Source organism: Heterodontus francisci, chromosome 2 (genome assembly GCF_036365525.1).
Source record: "Heterodontus francisci isolate sHetFra1 chromosome 2, sHetFra1.hap1, whole genome shotgun sequence".
In the NCBI taxonomy this organism is placed as follows: domain Eukaryota; kingdom Metazoa; phylum Chordata; class Chondrichthyes; order Heterodontiformes; family Heterodontidae; genus Heterodontus; species Heterodontus francisci.
Genome location: NC_090372.1, coordinates 94,717,852 through 94,735,811, shown reverse-complemented (window position 1 = coordinate 94,735,811; position 17,960 = coordinate 94,717,852). Strand labels below are relative to the sequence as shown.

At 43.0% G+C, this 17,960-nt stretch overlaps 1 protein-coding gene across 1 annotated transcript in view; it reads left to right on the top strand.

Annotated features, from left to right (window-relative positions):
- Positions 1-17,960, top strand: part of LOC137345649 (dynein axonemal heavy chain 11-like) — a 622,812-nt gene that overhangs the window by 382,117 nt on the left and 222,735 nt on the right. The window contains exons 44-47 of the mRNA XM_068008891.1: positions 8,082-8,286; positions 9,273-9,438; positions 12,569-12,671; positions 17,401-17,640. Of these exons, the coding sequence (XP_067864992.1) occupies positions 8,082-8,286; positions 9,273-9,438; positions 12,569-12,671; positions 17,401-17,640 (714 nt within the window). The remainder of the gene's footprint in view (positions 1-8,081; positions 8,287-9,272; positions 9,439-12,568; positions 12,672-17,400; positions 17,641-17,960) is intronic.

Genomic DNA, 17,960 nt, shown 5'->3' with positions numbered 1-17,960 from the left:
ATGGGATAGATTTCGAACAGATCTAGCAATGCAAAACTGGGCATCCATGAGGCGCTGTGGGCCATCAGCAGCAGCAGAATTGTACTCAACCACAATCTGTAACCTCATGGCCCTGCATATCCCCCACTCTACCATTACCATCAAGCCAGGAGACCAACCCTGGTTCAATGAAGAGTGCAGGAGGGCATGCCAGGAGCAGCACCAGGCATACCTCAAAATGAGGTGTCAACCTGGTGAAGCTACAACACAGGACTACTTGCATGCCAAACTGCGTAAGCAGCATGTGATAGACAGAGCTAAGCGATCCCATAACCAACGGATCAGATCTAAGCTCTGCAGTCCTGCCACATCCAGCCGTGAATGGTGGACAATTAAACAACTAACTGGATGAGGTGGCTCCACAAATATCCCCATCCTCAATGATGGGGAGCCCAGCACATCAGTGCGAAAGATAAGGCTGAAGCATTTCCAACAATCCTCAGCCAGAAGTGCCGAGTTGATGATCCATCTCGGCCTCCTCCTGAAGTCCCCAGCATCACAAGATGCCAGACTTCAGCCAATTCGATTCACTCCGCTTGATATCAAGAAACGACTGAAGGCACTGGATACTTCAAAAGCTATGGGCCCTGACAATATTCCGGCAATAGTACTGAAGACCTGTGCTCCAGAACTTGCCGCGCCCCTAGCCAAGCTGTTCCAATACAGCTACAACACTCGCATCTACCCGGCAATGTGGAAAATTGTCCAGGTATGTCCTGTACACAAAAAGCTGGACAAGTCCAACCCGTCCAATTGCCGCCCCAGCAGCCTACTCTCAATCATCAGTAAAGTGATGGAACGTGTCATCAACAGTGCCCTCAAACCGCACTTGCTTAGCAATAACCTGCTCAGTGACGCTCAGTTTGGGTTCCGCCAGGGCCACTCAGCTCCTGACCTCATTACAGCCTTGGTTCAAACATGGACGAAAGAGCTGAACTTGAGGTGAGAGTAACTGCCCTTGACACCAAGGCAGCACTTGACCGAGTATGGCATCAAGGAGCCCTAGCAAAGCTAGGTCAATGGGAATCAGGGGGAAAACACTCTGCTGGCTGGAATCATATCTAGCTCAAAGGAAGATGGTTGTGGATGTTGGAGGTCAATCATCTGAGCTCCAGGACATCACTGCAGGAGTTCCTCAGGTTAGTGCCCTAGGCCCAACCATCTTCAGCTGCTTCATCAATGACCTTCCTTCAGTCATAAGGTCAGAAGTGGGGATGTTCGCTGATGATTGCACAATGGTCAGCACCATTCGTGACTCCTCAGATACTGAAGCAGTCCGTGTAGAAATGCAGCAAGACCTGGACAATATCCAGGCTTGGGCTGATAAGTGGCAAGTAACATTCGCGCCACACAAGTGCCAGGCAATGACCATCTCCAATATGAGAGAATCTAACCATCTCCCCTTGACATTCAACGACATTACCATCACTGAATCCCCCACTATCAACATCCTAGGGGTTACCATTGACCAGAAACTGAACTGGTGTAGCCATATAAATACCGTGGCTACAAGAGCAGGTCAGAGGCTAGGAATCCTGAGGCGAGTCACTCACCTCCTGACTCCCCAAAGCCTGTCCACCATCTACAAGGCACAAGTCAGGAGTGTGATGGAATACTCTCCACTTGCCTGGATGGGTGCAGCTCCAACAACACTCAAGAAGCTCGACACCATCCAGGACAAAGCAGCCCACTTGATTGGCACCCCATCTACAAACTTTCACTCCCTCCACCACCGACACACAGTGGCAGCAGTGTGTACCATCTACAAGATGCACTGCAGCAATGCACCAAGGCTCCTTAGACAGCACCTTCCAAACCCGCGACCTCTACCAACTAGAAGGACAAGGGCAGCAAATACATAGGAACACCACCACCTGCAAGTTCCCCTCCTAGCCACACACCATCCTGACTTGGAACTATGTCGTCATTCCTTCACTGTTGCTGGGTCAAAATCCTGGAACTCCCTTCCTAACAGCACTATGGGTATACCTACCCCAAATGGACTGCAGTGGTTCAAGAAGGCAGCTCACCAACACGTTCTCAAGGGCAATTAGGGATGGGCAATAAATGCTGGCCTGGCCAGTGACGCCCACATCCCATGATTGAATTTTAAAAAATGATATAGTCGGGATTACGGAGACATGGCTGCAAGGTGACCAGGGATGGGAAATGAACATCCATGGATATTCAGTATTTAGGAACGACAGGCAAAAGGCGGTGGAGTTGCATTTCTGGTTCAAGAGGAAATTAACGCAATAGTGAGGAAAGATGTTAGCTGTGATGATGTGGAATCTGTATGGGTAGAGCTGAGAAACACTAAGGGGCAAAGAACGTTAGTGGGGGTTGTATATGGACTCTCAAACTGTAGTGGTGATGTTGAGAATGGCAATAAACAGGAAATTAGAGATGCATGCGATAAAGGAACATCTGTAATTATGGGTGACTTTAATCTGCATATAGATTGGGCAAATCAAATTAGTCACAATACCATCGAGGAGGAATTCTTGGAGTGTATACGGGATGGTTTTCTGGACCAATACGTTAAGGAACCAACTAGAGAACAGGCCATCCTAGACTGGGTATTGTGTAATGAGAGAGGAATAATTGACAATCTAGTGGTGCCAGACCCCTTGGGGACGAGCAACCTTAATATGATAGAATTCTTCATCAAGATGGAGAGTGACATAGTTGATTCTGAGACAAGGGTCCTGAATCTTCGTAAAGGAAACTACGAAGGTATGAGGCGTGAGTTGGCCATGACAGATTGGGAAACGTTACTTAAAGGGATGACGGTGGATAGGCAATGGCAAACATTTAAAGAGCACATGGATGAACTGCAACAATTGTTTATCCCTGTCTGGCGCAAAAATAAAACTGGAAAGGTAGCCAAACCATGGCTTACAAGGGAAATTAGAGATAGCATTAGATCCAAGGAAGAGGCATATAGATTTGCCAGAAAAAACAACAGACCTGAGGATTGGGAGCAGTTTAGAATTCAGCAAAGGAGGACCAAGGAATTGATTAAGAAGGAGAAAATGGAGTACTAAAGCAAGCTTGCGGGGAACATAAAAACTGACTGCAAAAGTTTCTATAGCTATGTGAAGAGAAAAAGATTGGTGAAGACAAATGTAGGTCCCTTACAGTCAGAAACAGGGGAATTTATTATGGGGAATAAAGAAATGGCTGACCAACTAAATGCATACTTTGGTTCTATCTTCACGAAGGAGGACACAAATATCATACCAGAAACGTCGGGGAACACAGGGCTTAGTAAGAGAGAGAGAGGAACTGAAAGAAATCAGTATTAGTAGAGAAATGGTGTTGGGGAAATTGATGGGATTGAAGGCCGATAAACCCCCAGGGCCTGATGGTATGCATCCTAGAGTACTTAAGGACGTGGCCCTAGAAATAGTGGATGCATTGGTGGTCATCTTCCAAGATTCTATAGACTCTGGAACAGTTCCTACAGATTGGAGAGTAGCTAATGTAACCCCACTATTTAAAAAGGGAGGTAGAGAGAAAGCAGGGAATTATAGACCAGTCAGCCTGATGTCGGTAGTGGGGAATATTCTAGAGTCCATTATCAAAGATTTTATAGCAGAGCACTTAGAGAACAGTGGTAGAATCGGTCAGAGTCAGCATGGATTTGCGAAATCATGAATCATGCTTGACAAATCTTCTAGAATTCTTTGAGGATGTAACAAGTAGAGTTGATGAGGGGGTGCCAGTGGATGTGGTTTATTTGGACATTCAGAAGGCTTTCGAGAAAGTCCCACAGAAGAGATTAACATGTCAAATTAAAGCACATGGGATTGGGGGTAGTGTATTGCAATGGATAGAAAATTGGTTGGCAGACAGGAAACAAAGAGTAGCGATAAATGGATCTTTTTCCAAATGGCAGGCAGTGACTAGTGGGGTACCACAGGGATCGGTGCTCGGACCCCAGCTATTCGCAATATACATTAATGATTTAGATGAGGGAATTAAATGTAATATCTCCAGATTTGCAGATGACACAAAACTGGGTGGGAGGGTGAGTTGTGAGGAGGATGCAGAGAGGCTTCAGGGTGATTTGGACAAGTTGAGTGAGTGGGTTAATGCATGGCAGATGCAGTATAATGTGGATAAATGTGAGGTTATCCACTTTGGTAGCAAAAACAGGAAGGCAGACAATTATCTGAATGGCTATAAACTGAGAGAGGGGCATAAGCAGCGAGACCTGGGTGTTCTCGTACACCAGTCGCTGAAGGTAAGCATGCAGGTGCAACAGACGGTAAAAAAGGCAAATGGTATGTTGGCCTTCATAGCGAGAGGATTCGAGTACAGGAGCAGGGATGTCTTGCTGCAATTATACAGAGCCTTGGTGAGGCCACACCTGGAATATTGTGTGCAGTTTTGGTCTCCTTAGCTGAGGAAGGATGTTCTTGCTATAGAGGGAGTGCAGCGATTCCTGGGATGGTAGGACTGAACTATGAGGAAAAATTGAGTCGGTTAGGATTATATTCACTGGAGTTCAGAAGAGTGAGGGGGGATCTCATAGAAACCTATAAAAATTCTAACAGGACTTGACAGGGTAGATGCAGGAATGATGTTCCCGGTGGTGGGGGAGTCCAGAACTAGGGGTCATAGTCTAAGGATACAGGGTAAACCTTTCAGGACTGAGATGAGGAGAAATTTCATCACCTGGAGAGTGGTGAGCCTGTGGAATTCACTACCACTGAAAGCAGTTCAGGCCAAAACATTGTATGTTTTCAAAAAGGAGTTAGATATCGTTCTTGGGTCTAAAGGGATCAAAGGGTATGGGGCGAAAGCCGGAACAGGCTACTGAGTTGGATGATCAGCCATGATCATAATGAATGGTGGAGCAGGCTCGAAGAGCCAAATAGCCTACTCCTGCTCCTATTTTCTATGTAGTCCCCCTCCAGTTATGACAGTATTCCTATAACCCTGGGAGCTCCCTTCCGATGTTCTCAGAGATTCAAAATACTGTTTGACCCAAATACCCCGTCCTCGTACTGCTGAATCCCAGAAGCACCCCTAGTGCTGAGCTGTCAGCAGCCATGGTAAGATTACACTGCATAACACTCCTGTTTCCATAAAACTTCCAACCTACTGGCAGTAAGTAAAAATATAATGGTACATTTTGCTCTGGTATTCAAATAGAAGCTGAAATTGTAATTCTCAGTATTGTCGTGCTAATGTGTACTGGGTGCAAGTGATTTGTGTTGCTGAAGCCCACAGTGCACCCATTACACATAATATAGTGAAGTGAGGAAACACCTGTGGTGCTGAGCATCTACAAAGTATCCATGGGATTGATCCAGTCATGCCTAAAATTATATTAGTGTGGTCCTTGTCCCTCAGAACAGTCTCAGCGCCTATGTAAAACAGTTGCCGAGTGGTTGGCCTGTTCAGACGTGTTGGGACAGGGGTTTCTTTTACCCTTGCAGGCGGGCATGCAGGCAGGGGAGCGAACAAAATGGCAGGGGGCACCGTTCGCAACGTGGCCTGGGTCCCCTGTCATTTTGTCTGGGAAGGGGAAGGCCAAGGACAGCCTTCCCACCCCAGGCCTGCTGAGGCCCTTAAGTGACCAAGTAATGGCCAGTTAAGGGCCTCTTCCCACCTCCATATTAATTTTGTGGAAGGCAGAGGGGCGGACCACTGCTGGGAGATGCTGCCAGGTAAAGCCTTCCTTTGGGGGCAATGTAGAACTCTCCGAGGCCAACCCCCTTCCGATTGGCCAGCAGCTCTGGAGGCAGGAGCTCATCCCATAAAGGGACAGTGTCCCCAATGGCAGACAGTTAATTGCCTGCCCACCATCAAATAGCTTTGTGGGTCCGACGGAGGGCTGAGTCTGGGTCACCCCACCACCTCCCCCCACAACCCGCCTTCCAGCCTGCCATCGGGACCCCCGTTGCCATAACAAAATGCAGCCCTTGGTTTCTGCTCTTTAAAATGGAATCTGCTTGGTAGTTGCATCAATAGCTCAATCTTGACCCAGCAATTTCATTGTTTATTTTGGGATATCTTTGGGTAGGTAGATACTTGCATCTTAGAGCTGCACCCAGCACTATAATAATGGTCTAGATTTCGTGGTCAGTGGCAAAGCGACGATGCTTGCTGCTGACCTCAAAGAATGCGGTCATCCATGATCTTGATCATGACCTTGTCAGTTAACCTTCCTGCCCTCTGACCTATCAGACACCTTCCATTTTGCTCTCTTCCCACCCCCAGCCCCCAACTTCACTGGCTTAAATTTCTATTACATTTCTAACCTTTTCCAGTTCTGATGGAAGGTCACAGACCTGAAACGTTAACTCTGCTTCTCTCTGCACAGATGCTGCCTGACCTGCTGAGTATTTCCAGCACTTTCTGTTTTTATTTTATATTATATAAACAGGAAACTGAAGGTCAGTTAACCTCGCATCTGTCATTGGGAAATTACTAGAATCAATTGTTAAGTAGGTAATAGCAAAACATTTAGAAAATCGTAATACAATTTGGCAGAGTCAACATGGTTTTGTGAATGGGGAATCCTGATTGATTAATTTATTAGAGTTCTTTGAGGAAGTAACAAGCAAGGTGGATAAACGGGAATCTGTTGATGTGGTGTACTTGGACTTCCAAAAGGCGTTCGATAACGTGCCACATCAAATCTTGCTGCACAAAATAAGAGCTCATGTTGTAGCGGTAAAGTATTAGCATGGATAGAGGATTGGTTAACTAACAGGAAGCAGAGAGTAGGGATAAATGGGTCATTTTCAGGTTGGCAGGCTGTTTCTAGTGGAGTGCCACAGGGATCAGTGCTGGGGCCTCAACTATTTCCAATCTATATCAATGACTTGGATGAAGGAACCGAATGTACAGTAACTAAATTTGCTGATGACCCTAAGATAGGTAAGAAAGTAAACCTTCATTGCTTTCCATTTCTCTCCTAGTATTTGATAAGGTGACTACCAAAACTTGTTTTCACAGCCACATCTCCTTCCTCAGCAACTGTCTTTGGTTCCGACTTATTCCACATGCTTTCCAACTGAAATTCCATCCTTCATGTTTTGAACCCACCCACGATTACAGGTATCTGCGAGACATCCAACGTTCTTCAGACTGCCGCTCTAGTCGCATTCTGAGATCCACACTCAGTGCCATGTGCCGCCACATATACACATTCGACCTCTCGCCCCAGAAGCACCAACTCACCTTATCTCAAAGCTGTCCTGCTCTGCAAAATTTATTTTGTTCTGATGAAAGGTCACAGACCTGAAATGTTAACTCTGTTTCTCTCTCCACAGATGCTGCCAGATCTACTATTTCCAGCAGTTTCTGTTTTTATTTCAGATTTTCAGCATCCACAGTATTTTGCCTTTATTTTCAGAACATAAGCTGTCAAAACGACATAAAGAGTCTTCAAAGGGATTTAGATAGGTTAAGTGAGTGGGCAAAAATTTGGCAAATGGAGTATAATGTGGGAAAATGTGAACTTGTCCACTTTGGTGGAAAAGTAGTAAAGCAGTGTATTATTTGAATGGAGAGAGACTGTAGAACGCTACGGTACAGAGGGATCTGAGTATCCTGGTACATGAATCACAAAAAGTTAGTATGCAGGCACAGCAGGTGATTAGGAAGGCAAATGGAATGTTGGTGTCTATTGCAAGGTGAATTGAATATAAAAATGGCTGCATTTGTTGACAACACAACCACTAGGTGGCGCTGTACTGGCACATGTGCAAATGCAGCCTGTTCCACGAAAACGTCAGTCTGTGACGCTCAGGCAGCTGCCAGGACTAAAGTGGAGTTGAGGCCACAATCAGATCAGCCATGATCATATCGGAGCAGGCTTGAGGGTTCTTGTGTTTGAGCAGTTGTTCCAGGAACTGAGCCTGTCTGACAACTTTCTACTAAAGTGGTACTACCCCTTTAAAATGTTTAACTATGGTATTAAACTGGGTGAACTATGGCATTGGTCTGAAATAATTGAAGTTCTGTGTTAATGCTATTATTGATGAGACCTCTCTACAAAAGTTTCTCATTGTACATTGCAGACAGTCCTTGTTCCAACAGCTGAGACCACCCAACTACAATACTTTGTAGATTTGTTGTTGGAGAAAGGAAAGCCAGTTATGCTTGTGGGAAATGCAGGAGTTGGCAAAACCATCCTAGTGCAAGACAGACTTGCTAGTCTATCAGAGGACTATATGGTGTCCAAGGTGCCTTTCAACTACTACACCTCGTCAGTGATGTTACAGCGTAAGTTATTGGTGTTTCAGGGACTATTTCACAACTAAAGCTGATGCCTCGTGAAGCCTCATGAGATCAACTCCATTCAGAATACAGATTTTTATAAAAATTATTTGTGTATTGACCCTCACAAAGGGGGAACTTGGGACTGATCTGAGCTCCATTGGGGGCAGAGGGGGTTACAGGAAGGTGGAATACCAAGCCTCTTCCCCAGAACTGACAAGTGACATAACTTTCTGGACTTTTGGAATGGGCAGATACCCAAGATGCATCCCAGTGGTACAGACTCACCACATTTAAAAAGTACTTGGTGTCTACTTGAAGAGATGTGACCTGCAGGGCCACGGACCTTGTGCGGGATTAGGCTAGATAACTCTTCATCAACCAGCGTGGACACAATGGGCCAAATGGCCTCCTCTTCTGTCATGAATTTTCTGTGATTTCTAAGCCCACCAATGGAATGTACTCTGAGAAGATCTCCACTGACCCTGTGAACTTTGAGCAAGTCAGTGGTGGAAAGCACCCTTCACCGCCACCCCCTCCCCCCATTGTTTTTTGGCCCAAAAATTGTTTTTGTTCATTAATTAATTTCTTGAATCTCCACAAGTTATAATACATTGACTCATAATTAAATAACGTGTCCACCAACTCACCAGGAGCATTGATACAGGAAATTTCTTATGTGTTTCTTTATACATATATATTTATACAGGAGATTTTATGCAGCAGAATTTATAGATTTGCATATTAGGGATTCAAGCATGGTGATCATCAGGCCCTGCAGGATTTTCTGTCCATAAAAATTAATCAATGGAAACTCCTGCAGGACCCACGACAGCATCAGAATATTCCCAATGTGTCTTTCCAGTGCATGACATTCCATGATAAGAATACAAATTCATAAATTCTACTCTTATCTAGATAACATATTTATTGACTTCCATTATTATGCTAATTATAGTTTCATGTTTTTATTTTGTATAAATACCAATCAGGTATTCTTGAGAAGTCTCTTGAGAAAAAGGCTGGTCGTAATTATGGACCCCCCGGAAATAAGAAGCTAATTTATTTCATTGATGATGTGAATATGCCAGAAGTAGACACTTATGGAACAGTTCAGCCTCACACACTTATCCGCCAGAGCATTGACTACAAGCACTGGTAAGTATTACATTACACACAGACTGTGTATGCTGAGTGTTTCAGCCAAAGTTGAGATATTCATTGTGTATAAATTGATTCTTTCATACAGAGTACTCTTAGCTTTTTTTTCAGACTTCAGTGCATAAAACAAAAAACAATCTTTTTTGTTGAAGAGTAGAATAAATCCTGTTCTTTAATGGAGTAAAGAAAAAAAGACTTGCATTTATATAACGTCTTTTGTATCCTCAGAACATTCCAAAGCACTTCATGACTAATGGATTATGTTTTGAAATGCAATTACTGTTTTTGTAGGTAAATACTACAGTCAGTTTGTATACAGCAAGGTTCCACAAACAGGTGTGATACTATTTATAAACTTATTTGGTGTTGGTTGAGGGATGAATGTTAATCAGACTTCAGGAAATCTCACTGCTTATCTTTGAAATAGTGTCATGAAATCTTTTACGTACATTTGGTTAGGTAGACTGACCTCCATTTAATATCCAAAAGATGGCACCTCTGACAATGCAGCATTCCTTCAGTACTGCAGTAAATTAACTGCCTAGAATAAGTCTTGAAGTGGGGCTCGAGTTATACATTTCTGTTTCATAGATGAGAGTGCTACCACTGAATAGATGAATAGTGCAGTTGTGGTAATCTCAATAAAAACAGACTTCAATTTCGAGAATCTCAGATTTAAAAAGGTATATGGCAACAGGTTGTGTCTGAATGGAACTATTTTTCTATCTTCTAGAAATGTCGATCACATAAATGCCTAGTGTTGATCCTCGATATCCAATATCATACTGAACCATTTCTACTTGCCTTGGTATTTTCTCCTTTCTGACAAAAAAAAATAGCAATTTTGTGTCACGGTAAAGGTTTGAGAGTTTTTTGTTCGTTATTTAGGTAAAGAGCTAACACTCAATATGGGACATTGCCAAGGTTGAAAATTCGGAGAGAAGGTGAAATAAATGAAGTAATAATCAAATGTTGTCATGTTTCAGTTTTAAAAGACTAAGAAAGGGAAGGTATGAACTTCAATTGTTTTGTCCTGAGATAGAATGAGTTAGAGTAGCAGACTCAAACTCAAAATATGTGTTATGGGGCTGGATTTTTAAAACCCCGCCAGGGCCAGTAAAGGAGTCGGGCAGTGGCGGAATTTCTCATCGCCGGCCTGCGTGCTGGTTCCCCGGCTCCATCCTGTTCCCGGGCCATTTTCCCGGAGGTGGGATGGGGGTGTTGGTTGAGGCAGGGCTACCTGGCCGCAAGTCGTGGTTAGCCAATTGACCCAATTAAAGGCCTAGTAACTGGATTTTCCAGTCGGCCTCCAGGTTCCTGGAGGTGGCAGGGCACAAGTTAGCTCCTGGAGGTGGCGTCCTGGCAGCAGACCAGGGGCCGGCGCTCCAAGTAGACTTAGAGGCCCTCCCTGCCTGCCTGGGTACAGTAGCAGCTGCAGGCTACCCTGCAGAGGGGATTCCCCCACTGCCCCTCCACCCCCCACAATGGTGGCCTGGCTACAAAGGCCATTTTTAATCTAAAATTAGAAAATTTTGAAGCTCCCTCTCCCTCACTTACCTGTCACGGCATTCTGCTGCTGCTTTCAAGCTGGAAGGCCTCTCCTTGGTTCTTCAGGTTCAAGACCCTGAGGACGGCGAGCCTCCCACTGGCTATTAATCGGCCACTCCAGTGAAAATCACATTGAGTGATGGTTTTCCACACAGTGCGGGCTTCTGACCCCATTTAGGTCTGAAGGCAGGGTTCAAAAGTCCGCACGGAAAATCCTGCCCGTGATTTGAACACAATGAGAATGCAGAGAGGATGAAGAGCATGTAAGATGGCATGTTTGGAGATTAAGAAAAACAAGAGAGGAAAGTTCAGATAAACAATGGCTATAGTAACATTGGTAAAATAGACAAAAATGATTGTCAAAGTGAAGAAATGTTTGGTGCTTGGAGGGATCATCTGTTCGATGACAAGCTTTTTCTGTTCATTACATATTTCATGCAAGAAGTGCATGCCCTATTGGGGGAAAATGGGTATGTTCCTGCAATTCGTGTGATGATTTCTTCTGGTTTTATTGAACCATTTTGAAGAATATTTTGTTTAGTTATTTGTTTATTCCAAGATTACAGTGAGTTTTTAAAAATGTGAAAAGGTTCTCTGGAATGGAAGAACTGCCTTCTGAATTTGCCCTTGCATGTCATTTGTTATAAAATTCACAGAAAGTCATTTAAGACTGTTAGAGGTTAGAAAAACAACTGTATTTTTCAAGTTAAAAAGATCCCTCACTTCTCAGGAGGTTCAATTTATTAACAGATTGTGCATTTAAAGTGCTATACAGTTCAGCATGTAAACAATAGAAAACTATTTTGTTTATTCTTTGCAGTGGTGGGGATTGGTTTCTTTCATATTTATTAATTAGAAAGAGAAAAAGTAGAAAGTGGAGTAAGTCATGCCTTAATGCAAGTCATAATTGTTGAATTACCTTGGCGGTATAATTATAGTGATGATCGCACCTAAGATGTTTGCATCCACTGTTCCACTACTCACGTGCACATAAGAACGGACCTTGGACACTTGCTAATGTTTTACTTGCATATAAATGAGAATTTGCATATATGAATCCAGTAAGCAGTAGAAAAATAAATAGGAAAAAAAATCAGTACGTAGATATGGATTAATTGTATGTAGTTGAAACAATAAAGCATTAGTGTTGTGATAGTTTTAGAGCATTTTTAAACTAAAGAACCTATCATAACAAAGTAATTACCAAACCACAGAATGTGGATGTGTTCAGAATATGATTTTATTTTCGCTGTTTTCAAAGCGAAGTACAGTGGTATTGTATAATAATAAATCCTATGCAACCAACTTTACATTATGAAATGTAACAATGGTGCATGTTAAATGTGAGGGGCGGTGAAATTTGTATTTGACAATATTTCCATTATGGAAAAGAAAATTGTGTGAGGTGCAGAACGGGCTGCTGATTAGTCACTGTCCATTTTGCACGAGAGCCTAAGACCAATTTAACCCCTACAATGATTCTGGTTAGTTTTATTTTTTATTCATGTTTTATCAGTTTGAATGCATTTGTTATGGTTCTTGATTCTTTTCTGAATTCTTCATATTTAACAATAATCAGGTATGATCGGCAGAGGTTAACTCTGAAAGAAATTCACAACTGCCAGTATATCAGCTGCATGAATCCGACAGCAGGAAGTTTCACCATTAACCCTCGGCTTCAGGTAAAAATGCATCACGAGCTAGCTATGAATGTGTGAAAATAAGGTCGAATTTTCTGTTAGTATGCATATTTTAATCCTTCATTTTGATATGCATGATAATTCCAGGATTGTGGGTTCCAGAATCTTATGTATTTCAATACCATTACCTCTCATTCTTCTAAATGTCAATGGATACAGGTCCAACCTGCCCAACCTTTCCTCATAAAATAACCCCTTCTTCCCAGGAATCAGTCAAGTGAACCTTCTCTGAACTGCTTCTAATGCAGTTATATCCTTTCTTAAGTAGGGAGACCAGAACTGTACGCAGTACTCCCGATGTGGTCTCACCAACCGTAGCAAAACTTCCCTACTTTTATATTCCATTCCTCTTGCAGTAAATGACAACACTGCATTTGCCTTCCTAATCACTTGCTGTCCCTGCATAATAGCTTTTGGTGAATCATGTACTAGGACACCCAGATTCCTCTTTACCGCAGAGTTCTGCTATCTTCATTTAAATGTGCTGCTTTTCTATTCTTCCTATCAAAGTGGACAAGTTCACATTTTCCCACATTATACTCCATCTGCCAGTTTTTTGCCCACTCACTTAACCTATCTATATCCCTTTGCAGACTCCTTTTGTCCTCTTCACAACTTACTCTTTTACCTATCTTTGTGCCATCAGCAAATTTGGTCCCTTCATCAAAATCATTGATAAAGATTGTAAATAGTTGAGGCCCCAGCACTGATGTCTGTGGCACTCTACTAGAAACAGCTTGCCAACCCAAAAATGCCCCATTTATCCCTACTGTCTGCTTCCTGTTAGCTAACCAGTCCTCTGTCTATGCTAATATGTTACCTCCTACACCGTGAGCTCTTATTTTGTGTAGTAACCTTTGATGTGACATGTTATCAAATGCCTTTTGGAAATCCAAGTACACCACATCTACAGGTTCCCCTTTATCTACAGTTTCCCCTTTATCCACCTTGCTTGTACTTCCTCAAAGAATTCTAATAAATTAGTCAAACAAGATTTTCCTTTCAAAAAACCATGTTGACTCTGCCTGATTGCCTTCAGACCTTATAAGTGACCTGCTATACCCTCCTTAATAATAGTTTCTGTTATTTTCCTTATGAGACGTTAGGCTACTGGCCTGTAGTTTTCTGCTTTCTGTCTCCCTCCTTTCTTGAATAGCGAAGCTACATTTACTATTTTCCAATCTGATGGCACCTTTCGAGAATCTAGGGAATTTTGGAAAATTACAAGCAATGCATCTACTATCTAAGCAGCCACTTCTTTTAAGAATCTAGGATGCAGGCCATCGGGTCCTGGGGATTTGTCACCCTTTAGTTCTAATAACTTTCTCAGTACCCTTTCCCTGGTGATTGTAATAGTTTTAAGTTCCTCCCTTTCACCTTTTGATTTACAAGTATTTCTGGGATGTTACTTGTGTCTTCTACAATGAAGATAGACACAAAATATCTGTTCAACACTTCCGTAATTTCCTTATTTTCCATTATTGGTTCCCCTCACTCACTCTCTGGAGGACCAATGCTCACTTTATTTACTCTTTTCCTTTTTAAATACTTTTAGAAATTCTTACTATCTGTTTTTATATTTCTAGCTAGCTTTCTCTCATACTCAAATTTCTCCCTTTTTTTTTGTTAAGCTTTGTTGGTTTTTAAATTCTGTCCAATCTTCTGACCTACCACTTATCTTTGCATAAATGTATGCTTTTTGTTTCAATTTGATACTATCCTTAACTTCCTTAGTTAGCCACGGATGATGTGTCCTTCTCATAGTCTTTCTTTCTCACTGAGATTCTGGGGACCTCAGGAGGAGGCCCAGATGGATTATTCACTCGGCACGTCTGCCTGTAGATGGTTGCAAATGCTTCAGCCTTGTTTTTTGCACTGATATGCTGGTCTCCCCCATCATTAAGTGTGGGGATATTTTTGGAGCCTTCTCCTCCTGTTAGTTGGTCAATTATCCACCACCATTCATGACTGGATGTGGCAGAAATGCAGAGCTTTGAACTGATCTGTTGGCTGTGGGATCACTTAGCTCTGTCGCATGCTGCTTCCACTGTTTGACATGCAAGTTGTCCTGTGTTGTAGCTTCACCAGGTTGACACTTCATTTTTAGGTATGCCTGGTGCTGCTCCTGGCAGGCCCTCCTGCATTCTTCATTGAATCAGGGTTGATCCCTTGGCTTTATGATAATGGTAGCATGAGGAATATGCCGGGCCATGAGGTTACAGATTGTAGATGAATACAATTCTGCTGCTGCTAATGGCCCACAGTGCCTCATGAATGCCCAGTTTTAAGCTGCTAGATCTGTTCTGAATTTTACCCTTTTAGCACAGTGTTAGTGCTACACAACACAATGGAGGATATACTCAGTGTGAAGACAACTGTGTGGTGATCACTTCTACCAGTACTGTAATGGACAGGTGCATCTGGGACAAGTAGATTGGTGAGGACAAGGTCCAGTAGGTTTTTCCCTCTGGTTGGTTCCCTCACCACCTGCCACAGGTTCAGTCAGGTAGATATGTCCTTGAGGACTTGGCCAGCTCGGTCAGTAGTGGTGCTACCGAGCCACTGTTGGTGATGGACGTTGAAGTCTCCCACCCAGAGTACATCCTGTGCCCTTGCCACCCTCAGTGCGTCCTCCAAGTGATGTTCAAAATGGAGGAGAACTGATTCATCAGCTGCGGGAGGGTGGTAGGTGGTAATCAACAGGACATTTCTTTGCTCATGTTTGACCTGATGCCATAAGTCTTCATGGAGTATGGAATCAATGTTGAGGACTCCCAATGCAATTCCCTCCTGACTGTTTACCACAGTACTGTCGCCTCTGCTGGCTGTGTCCTGCCAATGGGCAAATAAACTTTCTAAAGGATTAAACAGATAGAGAAAAAGTTCAGAACATTACTATTAAACTTCCTCTATAACAGGAATTCCAGTGCACAGCTCCACCCATAATTTTATATCCATCAAAATTAATAGATGGATAATTGTGAGAGATGCATGGATGATTTCACAGTATGCACTCATGACAGGCAAAGCTACACAGGACGTGCAAATTCATAAGTTACTTGTTACTAAATTATCAGACTGCTTTTCTGACATCCATTACTGGATGAGCAGAAATTTCCTCCAATTAAATATTGGGAAGACTGAAGCCATTGTTTTCTGTCCCTACTCCAAACTCTGTTCTCTAGCTACCAACTCCATTTCTCTCCCTGGCGGCAGTCTTAGATTAAGCCAGTCTGTTCGCAACATTGGTGTCACATTTGACCCCGAGAGGAGTTTCCAACCTCATATTCGTGCCATCACTAAGACCACCTATTTCCACCTCCGTAACATTGCCCAACCGTCCCTTCTCAGCTCATTTGCTGACACCCTCGGTCATGCCTTCGTTACCTCTAGACTTGACTATTCCAATGCATTCCTGGCTGGCATCTCACATTCTACTCTCCATATACTTGAGGTCATCCAATACTCTGCTGCCGGTGCCTTAACTCGCACCACGTCCCTTCCCCCTATCATGCAGATGAACATTGGCTCCCATCAAGCAACGTCTTGATTTTAAAATTCTCATCCTTATTTTCAAATCCCTGCATGGCGTCACCCCTCCCTATCTCTGTAATCACCTCCAACCCCACAACCCTCAAAGATATCTGCGCTGCTCTAATTCTGGCCTCTTGTGCATCCTGGATTTTAATCACTCCACCATTGGTGGCTGTGCCTTCAGTTGCCTAGGCTCTAAGCTCTAGAACACCCTCCCTACATCTCTCTGCTTCTCTACCTCATTTTTCTCCTTTAAGACACTCCTTAAAAACTACCTCTTTGACCAAGCTATCAGTCATCTGACCTAATATCCCCTTTTGTGGCTCAGTGTCTTACTTTGTATTATAATTCTACTGTCTTGGGACGTTTTATTACATTAAAGGCACTATATAAATGTAAGATATTGTAAGATATTGAATTTTGTACGTTTGAAGTAATTTATTCTTAGGCCTGTGACTGTTTGTGAAGCCTTGAGATAGATTTTCAGGAGACACAACACTTGCTTTCAGTTCTGGGATCAACCCTTTGAAAATGTTCATCATTGACCCTGCCATAGTTCGGGGAGGTTCCCCAATTTTCATATTGCCAGTGGGCACCCATGCCATTAGGGCCACATCATATTATAGCAGGCTGTTGGGGAGGAAATAGTAGCGAAGGGCTAGCCACCATCCAGCCCCACATGAGATTGGAAGGAGTTTTAAAGCAACTTTGTAAAAGGGTCTGATTTAGTTTCACTACTGGCTTCTATCTTTGGATATGCAGTCTGAAGTACCAGCTACTCCCCAGCTTCTCTTGGCATACCAGACTGTAGGTCTCATGCTGGAACGAAACAAATTCCAAAGGGAGCTCCTTCTCCAGGCCACATTTCCTTTGATTTGTAACAGAAGTTCTATTCCAAGCAAGGCCCATCAGCTATTTGTTATAGGGACCAAGACTCAATGCATGCAACTTAATGCAAAAGTGCACCAGAAACCCTGTGCATATTGGGCATCCAGTGTCTCCAGCATTGTTGCTTATGCGTTATCAAGGTTTTATTTTCCATTGTTGATTAACTTAAGGCTGATGTGAGGCCTTTTTTATTGTAGTCTGTTCATGTGTGATTGAGCCCCATATTTCATGGACTGTCTTTTTGATCTTCTATGGAATTGATTTTGTTCTCATTTTATCCCCCTTCTAGAGACATTTTACAGTGTTTGCAGTGAATTTTCCTTCAGCAGATTCCATGGAGATGATCTACAGCAAAATTATAAGTTTTCATTTTCAACGTTTAAACTTTGCAGCGTCAGTAGTAAAGACCACTCCTGCTGTGGTCCAAGCAGCCATTTGGCTTCAGCAAAAAATGACCCACACTTTTTTGCCAACAGCCATTAAATTTCACTACATTTTTAACCTTCGTGACCTCTCCAGTATTTTTGAGGTAAGATTGCAGATAATATGACTGCAACTTATTTTATCTGCTTCTGGTAAGAAGCAAGTAGTTGATGGTGCCTTCATTTTAATGTGTAATTGAAGCAATTCAGTACATATAATTAATATACAATACAGTGAAAGAGATTGGGGGGCAGACTTGGATTAGGCATTGGCCTTCCTTGATTGTGACTTGAACTCATCAGACCGATGAATAAAAATCTCCTCCATCTGCTGACCGACCCTAAATCGAGATAATTTGGACCATCACACTCCAGTTCCCAGTGAGTATGTGCCCACAGCATAAACTGCAACTACTTTACCATTGAT